Source organism: Leptopilina boulardi, unplaced genomic scaffold (assembly GCF_019393585.1).
Source record: "Leptopilina boulardi isolate dan_hultmark-lab unplaced genomic scaffold, ZJU_Lbou_2.1 LbouV2_224, whole genome shotgun sequence".
In the NCBI taxonomy this organism is placed as follows: domain Eukaryota; kingdom Metazoa; phylum Arthropoda; class Insecta; order Hymenoptera; family Figitidae; genus Leptopilina; species Leptopilina boulardi.
The window spans coordinates 3,060,493-3,078,510 of NW_026137779.1; the positions used below are offsets into that span (position 1 = coordinate 3,060,493).

General features: G+C 29.5%; 1 protein-coding gene across 9 annotated transcripts in view; it reads right to left on the bottom strand.

The window, feature by feature from the left end:
• The window catches only part of LOC127279858 (1-phosphatidylinositol 4,5-bisphosphate phosphodiesterase gamma-1), a 449,077-nt gene that overhangs the window by 16,973 nt on the left and 414,086 nt on the right, over nt 1-18,018 (bottom strand). Inside the window, exon 20 of one of the 9 annotated variants that reach the window (XM_051302493.1) lies at nt 268-408. The exons of 5 other annotated variants lie outside the window; for them this stretch is intronic. In XM_051302493.1, coding sequence (XP_051158450.1) covers nt 376-408 — 33 coding nt within the window. In that variant the 3' untranslated portion in view covers nt 268-375. Of the gene's footprint in view, nt 1-267; nt 409-1,786; nt 2,547-18,018 lie in introns of those variants that run through there. 3 more of the 9 variants (XR_007842720.1, XM_051302491.1, XR_007842718.1) reach the window with 3 other exon arrangements.

Genomic DNA, 18,018 nt, shown 5'->3' on the forward strand with positions numbered 1-18,018 from the left:
AGATTTTTCATGAGGGTCGGAGTTGACCCTTTTTTTTGGCCATACCATAAATCATTAAACCCTGTGACTATTTGTGATGTTAAATGACATTTCTTTCTATAAATTAGTTGTAAAGATTCCTGACTTACTTCTCATGAATTCTGACTAAAAATATTTAAAAAATTTTTAAAAAATCTATATTTTTTAATTAAAAAAATAAATAAAAATCATTTATCGTACAACATTTTTTTATCTTTACGTTACACATACTCAATTATTATTTTTACAATTTATTATATTTATTTACCCCTATCGAAGAAAATCTCGCAAACGCAGGAAATCGAACTCACAACCTAACGAATGCAAACCGAATACCTAACCCGTGAGCTAACTAACCTAACTGAGATCGTAAAAGCAGAATTCGGTTTTCTGAAAATAAAAGATCTTATTACTTTTTTTTAATTTTATCAACATATTTTGTTGATGATTATTCTGATTATTTTAAAAATTTTATAATTTTTAAAAATTAACAAGTAAAGTTATAATAGGTATATTGTTATATTGATCAAAAAACATTTTTAGTCAAATTATCATATATTAAAGTATTCAAATAATAAAATATTAGTGTTATGGCACTTTTTGTAAAAATCGAAATTTTAAAATTTTTTCGCTTATTTTTATTAGACTTTTTTTAGAAGTTTTTTGAGGTTAATTAATCGCATTTTTACCTTAAAATTGAGAAAATAACTGATAGATTTAAAATTGTGAAGAAAAATTCCAAAAATTTAATTTTTTAAATTTAATTTCTGTTTTATTTTACTAAACCTTTTTTAGTTATGTTTTTGAGTCCAATTAATGAAATTTTAACTTTAGAATTAAAAAACATGACAAATATAAAGAAATGAAAAAATGTTTTTTTAGTAACAACCTTTTTATAATTATTGTTTTCGGGTTATAGATTTTTATTTTAATATTATAGTTTAAATAATATTAAAAGATTTTATGTTGTAAAAAAAGTATAAGAAATTAAAATTTGAAAATTGGCTAAATACCAGTCTATTTGTATATATAGCTTAGAACATAAAACTTCTTAAATAATGTTTCTTTTTAAGAAATAAAGAATTTAAAAATGAAAAAAGGTAATAGAATAATGATAACATTGTTAAGTCCATCACAGCTGTCAATAAACTTCAAGGGGATGGCCCCCAAGAAGTTCTAGCTATAGTTCGAATAACATTATTTGCTCTAGATGTCTTTTTTGTAATTTTAATTATATGTTAAGGCAAGAGGAGTTTTTGGTTTAACATAATCCCTAAATATTAGATGTGTGAATTGCATTGAAGAATTTGATCATTCAATTTGACTGATCCAAGTTTGAGAATTTATTTGATTTTGTGAATATAATATAATATTGTGTTTTAGGTAGTGAAATATCTAAGCCATAATTAATCGACTAGTTTGAAATAAGATTAAATGCTTCCCTAATTAAATCCTTAGCAATTGACAAATCATCTGCGATTATATACGAAATAAGATCATCGGCTTATTGCACAATTTTGACTTCTGGAGGAAGACAATTCTTGATAGAACGTTATGCCAGGTTAAACAAAAGGGGAGACAAAACTCCACCCTGTGGTAATACTTATGCCTGAAATTATCGCTTGGTTTTTATTAATAGAAAAATGAAGGTATCTTTTAGAGATTATAAACTGACAAAGTTAATTATATGAGCTGGAGTTTTTAGACTATAACTAATTCTTGTATGATTTTATCTGTAAATATCAAATTAAAGGCTCCTTTAATACCCAATGCAAGAGCAGATACTGATTTGCCCTCACTAAACGCTCCATAGATGTCGGAGACCAGGTAGGAGGCAGCATCAATGGCTGATCTCCCTCTCCTAAAACCATTTTTCCGTTTTCGCTATGTATTCCAATCTCCTCTGCACTAGTCTTTCCATAATCTTATCCAGGCATGGAGTCAGTGAGATGCGTCGATAACCTCCAATAGCTTTCGGCAAAAATTTTACCACAGCGTACATTCTATTATAAGCTTCTAGAATTAGATCTTTCCATTCCCGCGTTAATTTAGAAAATATATCATGAGTAAAAGAGTCCAGCCCTGGAGCGGATTTTACATTAGAAGCTTTTATTACTGCCCTAAATCTACTAAATACTAAATAATACTAAATCACAATGCGTGAGGTCTCGGAACAATATCTTCTCTTACTAAATTTTCTTTCATTGCGTTAAGTTCATCTGTATTTTGATCTGTGAATCTACTCGTATTTATTACTCCTGATCTTGAAATTAATCCTTTAACCATTTTCCATATGTTAGATAGACCCTTTGAAAAGTTTAATTGCTCACTAAAACTTTTAAATGCTTCCGACTTGATTTTTCTTATTTGCCTTTTAGTTTTGTTACATTTAATTTCATAATTAATTAAATTCTCACTAGTTTGTGTTGTTTAATAAACTTTGAGTACTACTTTCCGTTGATTTATTACGTTTTCGCCGTCTGAATTCCACCAAAGTGGTTAGGGCTTTCCTTTTTTAAATCTGATTCCTGGAAGGAAGGCACCACAGTCTTGTAAGATTTTCATAATTTTTACTACTATACCCAGTGGGAAATCCCACACAGCACAACATCTTACACCAGGCCTACAGCAGGCTTACATGTAAGGTTTGTAAGGTAACATCGTAAGCCCATAGTAGACTTACAGTAAACCAAAAATGTCCGCCTTACAGTAAGCTTACATGGTAGGGTCGAGGTAAGCTTACATGGTAGGGTCGAGGTAAGCTTACACGGTAAGGTCGAGGTAAGCTTACACGGTAAGGTCGAGGTAAGCTTACATGGTTGGGTCGAGGTAAGCTTTCATGGTAGGGTCGAGGTAAGCTTACACGGTAAGGTCGAGGTAAGCTTACACGGTAAGGTCGAGGTAAGCTTACATGGTAGGGTCGAGGTAAGCTTACATGGTAGGGTCGAGGTAAGCTTACACGGTAAGGTCGAGGTAAGCTTATGAGTGAAGGCTGTGGTAAGGTTATTATTAAGTTGTAAGGTTGAGGTAAGGTTGTGGTAAGCTTACAAGGTAAGGCAAGTTATATTCAAATAATAATATTAATAATAAATAAATATTCAATAAAAAAATTTTTCTTTTGCCTTATTCTATTTTGGGAACCTATCATTTCGCAGAAAGTTTTGAAAACAAATTTGGGAGGAGTAGGATTCGAACCCGGGACCGAAGTATATACCTAACAACCTAACCAACTGAGCTAAACGGGGAACTGACAATGAGAAAAGTAATCTTACTTTTAAAGTGGAACCAAGAAGATAATCAACTCCTTAAAAGCAAGATTACTTTTCTCATTGTCAGTTCCCCGTTTAGCTCAGTTGGTTAGGTTGTTAGGTATATACTTCGGTCCCGGGTTCGAATCCTACTCCTCCCAAATTTGTTTTCAAAACTTTCTGCGAAATGATAGGTTCCCAAAATAGAATAAGGCAAAAGAAAAATTTTTTTATTGAATATTTATTTATTATTAATATTATTATTTGAATATAACTTGCCTTACCTTGTAAGCTTACCACAACCTTACCTCAACCTTACAACTTAATAATAACCTTACCACAGCCTTTACTCATAAGCTTACCTCGACCTTACCGTGTAAGCTTACCTCGACCCTACCATGTAAGCTTACCTCGACCCTACCATGTAAGCTTACCTCGACCCTACCATGTAAGCTTACCTCGACCTTACCGTGTAAGCTTACCTCGACCCTACCATGTAAGCTTACCTCGACCCTACCATGTAAGCTTACCTCGACCCTACCATGTAAGCTTACTGTATGGCGGACATTTTAGGTTTACTGTAAGTCTACTATGGGCTTACGATGTTACCTTACAAACCTTACATGTAAGCCTGCTGTAGGCCTGGTGTAAGATGTTGTGCTGTGTGGGATTGTTAAGACTGAATATTGGCTAAATATTGGACCAGTTATTTTTACCAATATTGGTCCAAGGGGGTCGTCCATATATTACGTAACGCTCAATGGGGGAGGGGGGGGGGGTTACCAGACTCTGTTATGGTCTTGTTACGATGGGGGAGGGGGGTCAAACTACAGTGTTACGTAACAAATTAAAAAATCATTTATTGAGACAAAAAAATAATCACAAGAAGTACTAATGTAATTCTTTTCACTGGCATAAATTTTGGCGGGTATTCCCCGTTAAAACTTTTCACAAGTGATACACGGATAGGTAGTTTCTTTCCTTATCTCAGGGTGCAGTCTCTCCGCACAAAAAAATCAAGAACGCACAAGCGACAGCGCTCTGAGACTGTGATCATGGACAAGTGAGCTTAACCTTAAAACAGAAACGATATGGTCATACCCTTAGTTTTGTGTTTACGAAGTAAAATTCTAGTTGGTCACAATAAAAATATCCGAATTAAGAGAAGATGAAAAAATTTTCAAATTTGCTATGTATGTTGTGGTGATGTTTATAGCATGTAAGTATAAACAAAATATTATATTGTTTACTTTTTGTTTTCCTTTTGTACTATTTGTTTGTTTGTTTGTTTGTTTATGTATCAAACGTTTGTTTTACCACGTTTATAGAAAATATTCGAAAAAATTGTATTTTTTCTTGTAGTTTTTAGACTTTTAATTGTAGAAAAAATATTTTTAAAATTTCGATTTTTTGATCGATAGCACCTGGTCACCTATATTTTCTTTATAATTTTGAATGTAAATCTAAATATTGACACATTAATATTAAGTTTAAATCGTTTTTAAGGAAATTTATTGTAATTCGTTTTTTAATATTTCTAGATATATAACATCTACTAGAATATTTCAAAAATGACTTCAACGTTGGGCGAATTGTATAAGAGTGCTTTTAAAGAGTACAAAATTTTATATTCAGATTTACCAACCCAGTTGAAAATTCCGACTTCGTTTACGACGTCGTATTCTAAGTAGTTTGCGACGTAGTAAACGACGTAGTAAACGACGTAGAAAACGACATAGTAAACGACGTCGTAAATGAAAGCGGAATTTGGGGTAGCAAACTACGTCGTTTACTACGTCGTTTACGATGTCGTTTACTACGTCGTTTACGATGTTGCAAAAATTATTTTAAAATTATTTATTTAGTAATTTAGTAAGTCCAATATCCAATATTAAAAATTTTAATAATAATTTAAAAAATCAATAATTTAAAAAAAAATTTATTTTTATTATTTTTTAATAGTTATTATTATTATTTTATTTTTAATATTTAAATTAAAATAAAAAAATGGTCATCAAAATATTAGTGAAACCATTTCTTCCAAAAAAGAATTTGTCTCAAATCCAATAAAGGAGAGACATCGGGCAGAAAAAAATTTCGACAAAAAAAAATTTTCGATCACTGCTTATATACCAATCTAATGGCACCTCAACTGCGAGAAACAGTTATGATGTTCGCCCTCCCTGTGGCGTTGAGCGAACTTAAGTCCAGAGATGAGTCATCAGCGCAGCGCGGAAACATTTGAAAAATTTGATTTTATTAGATATTTTATTTTATTTTAAATATGACAAATAATTAACTTAATAAATAATTGAGGAGCAAATTTTCAAAACTTGATAAATCCATTTTTCAAAAAAATGGAGATAACCATAAATTTAATATTTTAAGGACCTCACAAATCGATCTGTCACTGTTAAATTTAAGAAAAAAAATTTATTAATTACAAATTTTTTATTTAAAAACTTATTGACATAACCAAGATGATTTACAATTTGTATGTTTTATATTAGAAAAAATTACCAAAACCTGTAAATCACTCAATTATGACAAAGTTCAATTAGAAACATAACGTCTTGAATATAAAAACATTGTTATAGAAATAAATTATTATAAATTTTTTATTTTAAAATTAACTCTAGTGGTTATGTGTGGAAAGTCATTTGTTTGAATTTCTCGAAATAAGAAAATATGGATTTATCAAGTTTTGAAAACTTGCTCCTCAATTAATGTCATAAATAATTATTAATAACATAATGTCATACTTAATAATTCGTTAATTAATTATTTTTAACGAAAATTTGACAAAAAAAAAATTTGTTGGCCAAAAAAAATATTACCATTAAAAAATAATTTTTTTGTTAAATTTTCGTAGTAAAAAAAATTTTTTTTTCGCCATTGACATGAAAAAGTGTCTTTTTTGTGCCTGTTTTGGGCAGATAAAGTAGCACTTTTTAAGGCAGTTTGGGCCAACTGCCTAAAAAAGACTTTTTTAGGCAGCAAACTGCCGTATAAAGTCTTTTTTAGGCAGTAAACTGCCCTATAAAGTCTTTTTTAGGCAGTTGTTAATTTTTGCATAATTTTTTTTTTTGCTTTTATTTTATTTATCAATTTTTATTATTTTTTTTCTTTAAAATTGTTTCACTTTTTCATAACAATGGCGAAAAAAATAGCGTATGTGGCTCGCACGTAGTAATTTTTAGGTTCGGATGATTTCAATACTCGCTGTCTGTGCGACTTCGGTTCGACTCGGCTCGCTTTCGGCTCGACTCGACTCGCCTTCGGCTCGTCTTCATCTCACCTACAGCTCGCCTTCGTCTCACCTACGTCGCACTAACGACAGCTCGTACTGAAAATTACATCCTCACCTAAAAAGTACTACTTTACGTGCTTGCCACATAATATACTATTTAAGACAATTATTTGTGACCTAAAAAAATATCACGATGAGAATATAATTAACAAAAAAAATTACTCGTAGCACAGAAAAAATTTCACCATGAGAAAATAATTTTTTTAAAATTTTATTTGCAAAAAATTTATTGGTAGCTCAAAAAAAAATATCACGATGAGAAAATAATTTTTTGTCAAATTTTCTCTGTAAATAAATTAATTAACTAAATAACGTACCGTAAAATGGGGTTATTTCGCTCATTGCGGGTAAATTCGCTCACCCACTTTTATGCTTTATTTCAGCTTTAAAATAAAGTTTAATACCTTTATTAGCAGGTAAAAATGTTAAATTTGTTAATAGAAATACTAAATTTTAGTTTTTAATCAAATTTAAAGCAAAAAAATGGGTGAGCGACTTTACCCGCACTGAGCGAAATAACCCTGTTTTACGGTAATTATTAGTTACTTAATTTTTTACTACGAAAATGTAACAAAAAAATATTTGTAGCACAAAAATAATATCAAGATGAGAATTTTAATTATTTTTAAATTTTCTCTGTAAAAAAAATATTTTGTGGCCTAAAAAAATTATCACGATAAGAAAATAACTTTTTTGTCAAATTTTCTCTCCAAAACAATTAATTCACTAAATACCGTAATAAATCGTTGTTTTTTTTACTACGAAAATTTACCAAAAATTTATTCGTAGCACAAAAGAATATCACAATGATAAAATAATAATTTTTTTTCAAATTTTCTTTGAAAAAAAAAATTCGTGTTTTTAAAAAAAATCACGATGAAAAATAATTTTAATAAAAAGTTGAGAAAAATTCGATCCTTGGAAGGAATGAAATAACATAAAAGTTGTATGTTATTAATATTGTTTATTGTTACAAAACAAGAAACGACGTTTCGATGACTTGGTTCGTCATCATCTTCAGGTTAAATTTACTGAAAATATTTATAATTTTATTTATAACACCACATTGTTATTATTATTATTATTATTTTTTTTTTTTAAATAATAAAGAATAAACAAGTAATAACAATTACCAAAAAATTAATTGAACCGTTACATCTTAGCGTTAAAATTTTATTTTGCCCAGACTATGCTGGCACGTCAGGTTTATAGATCGGTATCGTCAAGACTAAATTGAAAATACAAATTTTCTAAATCTAAATGAAATAGAGGAGTCAATGAACTTAGATGTAAACAGCACGTGGCAGTGAAATATTTTCAGAAAAATAGAATCACGAGTCTAATTTGGAAATTAAAGGCAAGTATATTTTGTTTAGATACATTATGTCTTCTTTTTTGTTAATAGTGGAATTATTGATTTTTATGTGTAGCATTTCTGAGAAACATCGTTTTTTATAATTTTGTTCACGGTCTAGTATAAGAACATTATCCCAGTCAAACTCGTGATTCAATTCTGATCGATGTAATCCTACTACTGGTCTGTCTTTCTGTCCTAACTTGAAGTTGGCCTTTTCTGATTTCACGTGTTTTTTTGAATAGTAATCTTATGACGTGTCAAATTTTGACAATTCTTTTTCTCATTTTTGCCAAAGTTGTATAATTGTGTTTCCAAATTTCTTTAAAATAAAATAATAAAATAAGTTTCTTTAAAATTCCAAATTCGAAAATTCAATTCACGAAGCTTAAGTACACAACGTTTACCAACGAAATTTTTTTTAAAGTTGTATATTGATTCAAAAATTGTATACAAATACAAAAAATTTATGATGAGAAAAAAGATGCGCCAGGAAATTTCGTACAAGATAGTAATTTGAAAAAAATTTATTTTTAAGGTACCAGGGGCCAACGATTACCTATTAAATATTAATTATAAAAACACAGGCCTCGAATCAACTTAAAGACACAAAACAGTCGTTTTAGTCGATTTATATTCCAAAAAAAAGTGGATTTGTTTTTCATTTTAACAAAAATGTTTTACAGATTTTTAAATAAAATTTTTTTTTTTAATAATAATCCTTTTCGAAGGGTTAAAGTTGAAATTTTTAGAAATAATTAAATTTCAAAAGATATTGTTAATTTTCAAACAATTATTAAATTTTACAGAACTAAAAATAATTTATCAAACAATTTTTGGAAAACATTTTTTAAATTTAATTGAATTTTCAAAGATTTAAAATTGAGATTTTTGAAATTAATTGAAACTTTAAGTGTTTTGTAATTAAAATTTTAGATGATTTCACTAAAAATTTATTAGAAAATGCGGCCAAAATACAATAATTTGAAAATCAATTTTAAATGAAAAATGGTTTCACATAGTTGAATTTTCAAAGAATATTATTAAAATAGTTAAAAATAATTGAATTTCCTTAGAGTTATAATTGAAATTATTAAATTTCAAAAAAAAAAATTTCGATGGAAAATTTTAGAAATTTTAGATGCTTTTAAATTCAAATTATTGAAAATTCAATTAATTTTGAATTCAAATTTTTGAGAATAATGAAATTTTATTTGATTTTAAATTTGGAAAATAATTGAATTTCAGTTCATTTTGAATTGAAAATTTTGGGAGATAATTGAATTTTAATTGAAATTTTGGATAATAATTTAATTTAAGTTCATTTTTGATTGAAAATTTGGATAATTAATTTTGAATAGAAATTTTAGAAAATAATTGAATTTTATTTCATTTTAAATTGAAAACTTGGTAAATAATTAAATTTTAAATTGAAAATTTTGGATAATTATTGAATTTTAATTGATTTTGAATTAAAATTTCGGGTAATAATTGAATTTTAGTTTATTTTGAATTGAAATTTTTAAAAAACAATTCAATTTTATTCTGATATTTTTTTTAAATTATAAACAATTGTTAAATTTCATAAAAATTTTATTTGAAAAATAATTTTGATATAATTGAATTTGTGATGTATTTAATTAAAATTATTAAAAATAATTAATTTAGTGAAGAATCATTTTAGTTCATTTGTTAAATAATTGAATTGAAGAAGATCTGAAGAAGATCTACATTTTATACAAAAAAAATGTATTTTATTTACATTTTTTTCAAATGTAAAAAAAATGTCGCATTTTATTAAAATAAGTCGATAAAAGTCGTATTTTTGAAAAAAGTCGGAAAAAGTCGTATAATCCGAGGCCTGTAAACATATAATTTTCATTATTATCATTTAATATGTTATAATATTCTAATAAATTAAATTATTATTAATAATATTAATCTTTAATTTCTTTATAACAAATAATTAAATCCTCAATTTGGCGCGCTTGCGCGTGTTTAATTTTGCTAGTTAGCTTAATAATTAGTTAATTAATTTTTTTACTACGAAAATTTAACCTGGTAATAAATGTATTAAACTTTATTTTAAAGCTGAAATAAAGCATAAAAGTGGGTGAGCGAATTTACCCGCAATGAGCGAAATAACCCCATTTTACGGTACGTTATTTAGTTAATTAATTTATTTACAGAGAAAATTTGACAAAAAATTATTTTCTCATCGTGATATTTTTTTTTGAGCTACCAATAAATTTTTTGCAAATAAAATTTTAAAAAAATTATTTTCTCATGGTGAAATTTTTTCTGTGCTACGAGGAATTTTTTTTGTTAATTATATTCTCATCGTGATATTTTTTTAGGTCACAAATAATTGTCTTAAAAAAATTTTTTTTACTACGAAAATTTAACAAAAAAATTATTTTTTAATGGTAATATTTTTTTTGTCCAACAAATTTTTTTTTTGTCAAATTTTCGTTAAAAATAATTAATTAACGAATTATTAAGTATGACATTATGTTATTAATAATTATTTATGACATTAATTATTTATTAAGTTAATTATTTGTCATATTTAAAATAAAATAAAATATCTAATAAAATCAAATTTTTCAAATGTTTCCGCGCTGCGCTGATGGCTCATCTCTGGACTTAAGTTCGCTCAACGCCACAGGGAGGGCGAACATCATAACTGTTTCTCGCAGTTGAGGTGCCATTAGATTGGTATATAAGCAGTGATCGAAAATTTTTTTTTTGTCGAATTTTTTTTCTGCCCGATGTCTCTCCTTTATTGGATTTGAGACAAATTCTTTTTTGGAAGAAATGGTTTCACTAATATTTTGATGACCATTTTTTTATTTTAATTTAAATATTAAAAATAAAATAATAATAATAACTATTAAAAAATAATAAAAATAAATTTTTTTTTAAATTATTGATTTTTTAAATTATTATTAAAATTTTTAATATTGGATATTGGACTTACTAAATTACTAAATAAATAATTTTAAAATAATTTTTGCAACATCGTAAACGACGTAGTAAACAACGTAGTTTGCTACCCCAAATTCCGCTTTCATTTACGACGTCGTTTACTATGTCGTTTTCTACGTCGTTTACTACGTCGCAAACTACTTAGAATACGACGTCGTAAACGAAGTCGGAATTTTCAACTGGGAACAGCTAAAGTACAAACAGAGTTTAATAGTATCTGGAAAAATACTATAACTATAAACAAGAGTGAGGCGGTGCATCTAGCAGAGGAATTTTTAAAAGAATTAAGACAGAAAGTTAGTCGGAAAAAAGCACAAAATCTTCTGAATTTTTTCTCAGTATGTTTTCATTTCTTTATATTACATAAATTTTCAATAAATCACAAATTAAACATACTTTTGTTTGATAAATTTTAGAAAACAATTAACTTGAAGTCGTTTGTGTCAAATCTATCAGCCTATTAGTGAGATTAAAATTATTTAAATACTTAAATTTGTGTAGGTTTCAAAAAAATCAACAGAAAGTACTAAGGAATCTTGTTCTTCGCAAGGAACGTCTGATTTTTCTCAATCGTCTACTCTTACGGCAGCTGAAAATTTGCAAAAAGATTCTTGCGAGTTTGATGAAACAAATTCATTTGACAATAATAATTTAATAACTTCTGTCGCAGGTACATTATTTTAAAACTTCGATTATTTTATTTTTAATAAGCTATATTTTATTATTTTATTGTCAATTAGATAATCAGAAAAAAACAGATGAACCCATCCAATGTAGCGACACGGAAATGACTGATAATGAAGAAGGCAGCACAGTTTCACAAAGTTTTAAAACGCCCAAGCAAGATGAGATAAATAAAGAAATTGTAAGTCTTCGAGTAGAACTTCAGACTGCTATTCTTAAAAAAAATGCAGGCTTAGACCAGGATACTGATGGGAATAAAATAAAAAAGTTATCTGAAAAAATATCACAAAAAGAAAAGAAACTATTGGGGCTTCAGGGTAATGCAGTTCGACAAAAAAAGTTTAGAGACACAAGAAAAACGAATTTAAAACGATTATGTGAGACTAATTCTACTGTGGCTACTAATTTAAAACTTCGAAAAAAATCAGGACGGCCTAGATTGGAAGAAGATCAGACAGAATTGTTGAAAACAATTGCTGACTTAGTGTCATTTGGAGCATCAGCTGAAGGTAGAAGACGTAGCATGGCACTTTACAGTTGCAGAACTTTATCGAACTTGAATGAAGCATTGGAGGAATCAAACTTTTTGATTTCGAGAAGTGCAGCATATATTCGAGTGCTTCCCAGGAATAAAAATACTTTGGAAGGCAAGAGGCATGTAAAGACTGTCCCTGTACGTCTTAAGCGAGCTGACACGAGTTTTCACAAGGGTCATATCGATCAAAACTTCTGTGTAGCGACTATTAGAGCAATTGAAACGATATCATCCATTCTGGGCCCAAATCAACTTGTATTTTTATCCCAAGACGATAAGGCAAGAGTTCCTCTGGGTATAACAGCAGCAAAGAAACAAGCACCAATTCTAATGCACTTAGAATATGAGGTATATCTTCGAAAAAATGTAAATATTTTTTTACAAAAAAAAATTTTTAGTAAGAATTAATATAACAATTTATTTTTTAGATCCGTTTGCCAGATCACGACTGGGTAGTGGCAGAACGCCACAAATTGATTCCGAGTGTTTATGCTCTAATGAATGTAAAGGACAGTTCAATGGGTCGTCCGGATGCAGTTTCCTACTCAGGTCCGACGTACATCGCTATTAGAAGCGCAAAGCACTCATCGTCAACTGCATCAACTCATGCTGCTGATTTTCGAAGACTCTTAAGTCTTCCAAGTTTTGAAAGTATGATGAAAAATGGCAATGATGAGTTGAAACCAGTCATGATTCAGTCTGTAGATGGTGGACCGGACGAAAACCCAAGGTATCCAAGAGTGATCAAACATGCAATCAGTCATTTCATCGAGTACGATTTAGATGCAATTTTTATATTTACAAATGCACCAGGAAGAAGTGCATTTAATCGTGTGGAACGCAGAATGGCACCGTTAAGTAAGGAGCTATCTGGTGTTATCTTAGAACACGATCATTTTGGTTCTCATCTCGATGATAGTAAAAAAACTGTTGACTTCGAACTTGAAAAGAAAAATTTTAAACACGCAGGGAACGTGTTAGCTGAGATTTGGAATAACATGACCATTGATGATTATGAAGTGTTTGCAGAATTCGTAGAACAAGAAGAAATTTACCGATCTGATTCTCCAAACGCAGAATGGTATGCAAAACACGTTCGAGAAAGTCAATATCTTTTACAGGTATTTAATTTTTAATGTTTTTAACATAACAAATTTTAAAAATTATTTGAAATCTTTTATTATATTTCCTTAGTCAATTATCTATGATTACAAAGTAAATTAATATTATTTTAACTATTTTTAAAAAAACATTAAAAATTTTAAAAATGAAAATAAATGTTAAAAATTCTTTCGTACAAGTAAATTTAATTTCTATTAATGCGAAATAGAACTAAAATACTGTTGTTTTTGCAGATTGTCAAATGCAGTGATATTAATTGTTGCAAAAAGGCACGCAGTGATTTGAGATTGATTTGTCCAGATGGATTTTTGCCACCACCATATGCACTTGAACAAACTTCTGAAGGTCTCATCGCACCTAAGCTAAATGAAAGTGGGCTCGACAAGTTTGCTTCACTTCAACTTCGAGAAACTGTAAAAATTAAACCTTCTCACGAAGGTTTCACTCAAATGCCGTATGACTTTTTCTGCCTATCAGTAAAGAAAGATCTAAAAGGTAGAACTTGCAAAACCTGCGGCTTGTACTTTGCTTCGAAAAAAGCAGTTGCGTATCATTCCGGTCAACTGCATAAAAAAAAATTGACTTTTCCGAAAGTAAATCCAATTCGTGTAATAACACGGCGAAATAAGGAATATTTGTGTCATCTACCTGCTTCTGATTGTACTGAGCCAGAAGTTGCTGAGTGGATTTCAGAAGATGAACTCGATCCAGATGAAATTGTTCTTCCGGATGAACAAACGAGTAATTCAATGCCGATAATAGAAAGCATTGAATCGTGGGTGCAAACCCCTTTTGAAGAAGATTTTTAAGGACATTTTCAATTTTATTTACTTTTAAAATATATTTTATTTTTGATGTTGCAATAGCCGAAAAATTGCTGTGAAAATAACCAAATATAATGTTTAAGAATTTCGTTTTGAATGACTTCTATTAAAAATGAAAAAACATTATCATATTTAATAATATTTAAATGTTATTACGTGTTACTTTAAATAAATATTGAAGTTAAATACAAATATTGAATAAATATCATTTCTTTGTCTTTTAATTTATAAATTTTAACAATTTAAAAAAAAATTAGAAAATGTTACGTAACAAATGTGGGGGAGGGGGGGATCATTATCCACCGTTACGGTAGTGTTACGAGGGGGGAGGGAGGGGTCCAAAAATGTCAAAAAATGCGTTACGTATTATATGGACGACCCCAAGGCTGGAAGTGTAGAGACCAATGCCAAGGCTCAAATTTCAATATTGGCCCAATATTCAACCAATATTCAAAAATACAAAAAATTAGACTCCAGCCAAGACTAAAAAATTAATTATTAAAACTGAAATATAATAAAATTTTTAGTTATATTTATATATTATATTTTATTATATATAATAATATTATTTCCCTTCGGATCAAGGGTTATATATAAAATCATTCGCAATAAACGGAGAAAAAGAATAAAATATTTTCTAACGTCCTGATAGGCATTAACAATTATCAGATAAATAAAAGAGATATTGTAAAGATTCTGTACATATCGCGGATACTTATACCCTAACCGATTGATGTTGTCTATGAGAGAGAGAAAACACTGCCATCTGGTGGTATAGTTGGAAAGTTAACGGTGCGCGAAATTCAAATTGCGTGAAGGAAAAACTGTAAGTATAAACATTTACTTGAAAAAGTATTTACTTAAGAATGCATACTATTGCATTAAACAAAACTTAATTAATGTTATAATGGTCACAAATAATTTTTTTAATTTTAATTCTTTATGCTTACAGTTTTTCCTTTACGCCGTTTGAATTTCGCGCAACGTTAACTTTCCAACTATACGCCAGATGGCAGTGTTTTCTCTCTCTCATAGACAACATCAATCGGTTAGGGTATAAGTATCCGCGATATGTACAGAATCTTTACAATATCTCTATTATTTAGCTGATAATTGTTAATGCCTATCAGGACGTTAGAAAATATTTTTCTTTTTCTCCGTTTATTGCGGATGATTTTATACATAACCTTTGATCCAAAGGGAAATAATAATATTATTATATATAATAAAATATAACATATAAACATAACTAAAAATTTTATTATACCTATTTCAGTTTTAATAATTAATTTTTTTAATCTTGGCTGGAGTCTGATTTTTTGTATTTTTGAATATTGGTTGAATATTGGGCCAATATTAAAATTCGAGCCTTGGCATTGGTCTCTACACTCACAGCCTTGGACCAATATTGGCTAAAATCATGGAGAATAGACTACAGGAGACCAATCTCCCATGCATGCGCTTGACTAAAATGGAGCTGGGAGTTGTTGCAAGTTCAGCGGTAGTACTCTGTACGTTCCGACAGGTGGCGAAAGAAAAGCATAGTTTCTTTCCACAGTTTATTTAAGTTTATTATCTATCAGTTGTTTGATGAGTGAAACATAACCTGAATTAAATGTATTTTTAAGTTAAGATTTAAAAAGAAAACAAGAGAAAATGCATATCTAAAAAATATATATATATATATATATATGGGACGTTTCACGTCAACCGGCCCAGAGCTCCATCCAAAATTCTAATCAACGAAAATCAACTTATTACGGCTCAAAATAATCGTCAGCTCATACTGCTTCGAATAAAAAGCGGCGAATTAAAAAATTCAAAATGGCGTCCTTACTGTACCATGTTTTGCAAATTTTTTTACTACCTCAGCAAACAAATGTATTAATTACCTTGAGAAAATAATTGCAACTTGTTGGATAATGGGTCACTCTTATGTTTTTGGGGTCGCTGATTACGAATTTGAAGTCAGATTTTAAAAATTTTCAAAATTCAAGATGGCTGACCCAATATGGCGGCCATTTTTATTAAAAATTGATCAGATTCGCTTGAAACTTGCTACTCGGGGGTTTTTGGGGTCGCTGATTACGAATATAAAGTCAGATTTTAAAAATTCAAAATGGCGGATCCAATATGGAGACCAAAATTTTTCAAAAATTATCAGATTTGCTTGAAACTTGTTACACGGGGGTTTTTGGGGTCGCTGATTACGAATCTAAAGTCAGATTATAAAAATTTTCAAAATTCAAAATGTCGGATCCAATATGTCGACCAAATTTTTTTTAAATTAATCAGATTTGCTTGAAACTTGTTACTCGGGGGTTTTTGGAGTCGCTCATTACGAATCTAAAGTCATATTTTAAAAATGTTCAAAATTCAAAATGGTGGATCCAATATGGCGACCAAAATTGTTAAAAAATTATCAGATTTGCTTGAAACTTATTACTCGGGGATTTTTGGGGTCGATGATCACGAATCTTACGTCAACTTTTAAAAATCAGGTCACAGATCACGATTCAGATGTAAAAGTTGTTAAAAATTCAAAATGGTTGAGCCAATATGGCGGATGAAATTGTAAAATTTGTTTGCATTTATAAACTTAAATGTAATGAGGCTGATTTTTGAGATTAAGGTTTTTAGAGTTAAGGACAGTTTTTGAAATTCAATTTGAGAATATTTGAAAGTTTCAGTTGTGCTTAAATTGAAAACAAATGATACACATACACTCGAGCGCTTATTAAGCGAACTGTTCTGGTGCGTCGTCCGCTCAAACGGACTACGAAAATTCCCAAAAAATAAGAAGCGAACAATAAACGAGTCCGCTTAACTTGGACCTCTTAAGTAGGGCTCGAGTGTAGACTAGCTCAAAACCAAATAACAAGGTTTGGGCGAATCCATCCAATTTTTCTGATTTTTCTGTGACCTGATTTTTAAAAGTTAGACATAAGATTCGTAATCACCGACCCCAAAAATCCCCGAGTAACAAGTTTCAAGCAAATCTGATAATTTTTAAAAAAATTTTGGTCGCCATATTGGATCCACCATTTTGAATTTTGAACATTTTTAAAATATGACTTTATATTCGTAATGAGCGACTCCAAAAACCCCCGAGTAACAAGTTTCAAGCAAATCTGATTAATTTAAAAAAAATTTGGTCGACATATTGGATCCGCCATTTTGAATTTTGAAAATTTTTAAAATCTGACTTTAGATTCGTAATCAGCGACCCCAAAAACCCCCGAGTAACAAGTTTCAAGCAAATCTGATAATTTTTGAAAAATTTTGGTCTCCATATTGGATCCGCCATTTTGAATTTTTAAAATCTGACTTTATATTCGTAATCAGCGACCCCAAAAACCCCCGAGTAGCAAGTTTCAAGCGAATCTGATCAATTTTTAATAAAAATGGCCGCCATATTGGGTCAGCCATCTTGAATTTTGAAAATTTTTAAAATCTGACTTCAGATTCGTAATCAGCGACCCCAAAAACATAAGAGTGACCCATTATCCAACAAGTTGCAATTATTTTCTCAAGGTAAATAATACATTTGTTTGCTAAGTTAGTAAAAAAATTTGCAAAACATGGTACAGTAAGGACGCCATTTTGAATTTTTTAATTCGCCACTTTTTATTCGAAGCAGTATGAGCTGACGATTATTTTGAGCCGTAATAAGTTGATTTTCGTTGATTAGAATTTTGGATGGAGCTCTGGGCCGGTTGACGTAAAACGTCCCATGAGGCATTCTTCGTCAACGGGACCCCCCTGCTCTCCAAAAATGGTTTATGTTTAAATTATCGGGCATAGGCTTAAAATTTAGCTAAAAAGGAATACTTTTAAATGCCGAATGGCACTTTTTGAAATTTCAAAATGGCGGCTGAAATATAGCGGGCGAATTTTCAAAAATTAATTTAATTCGCTTGAAACTTGTTACTCGG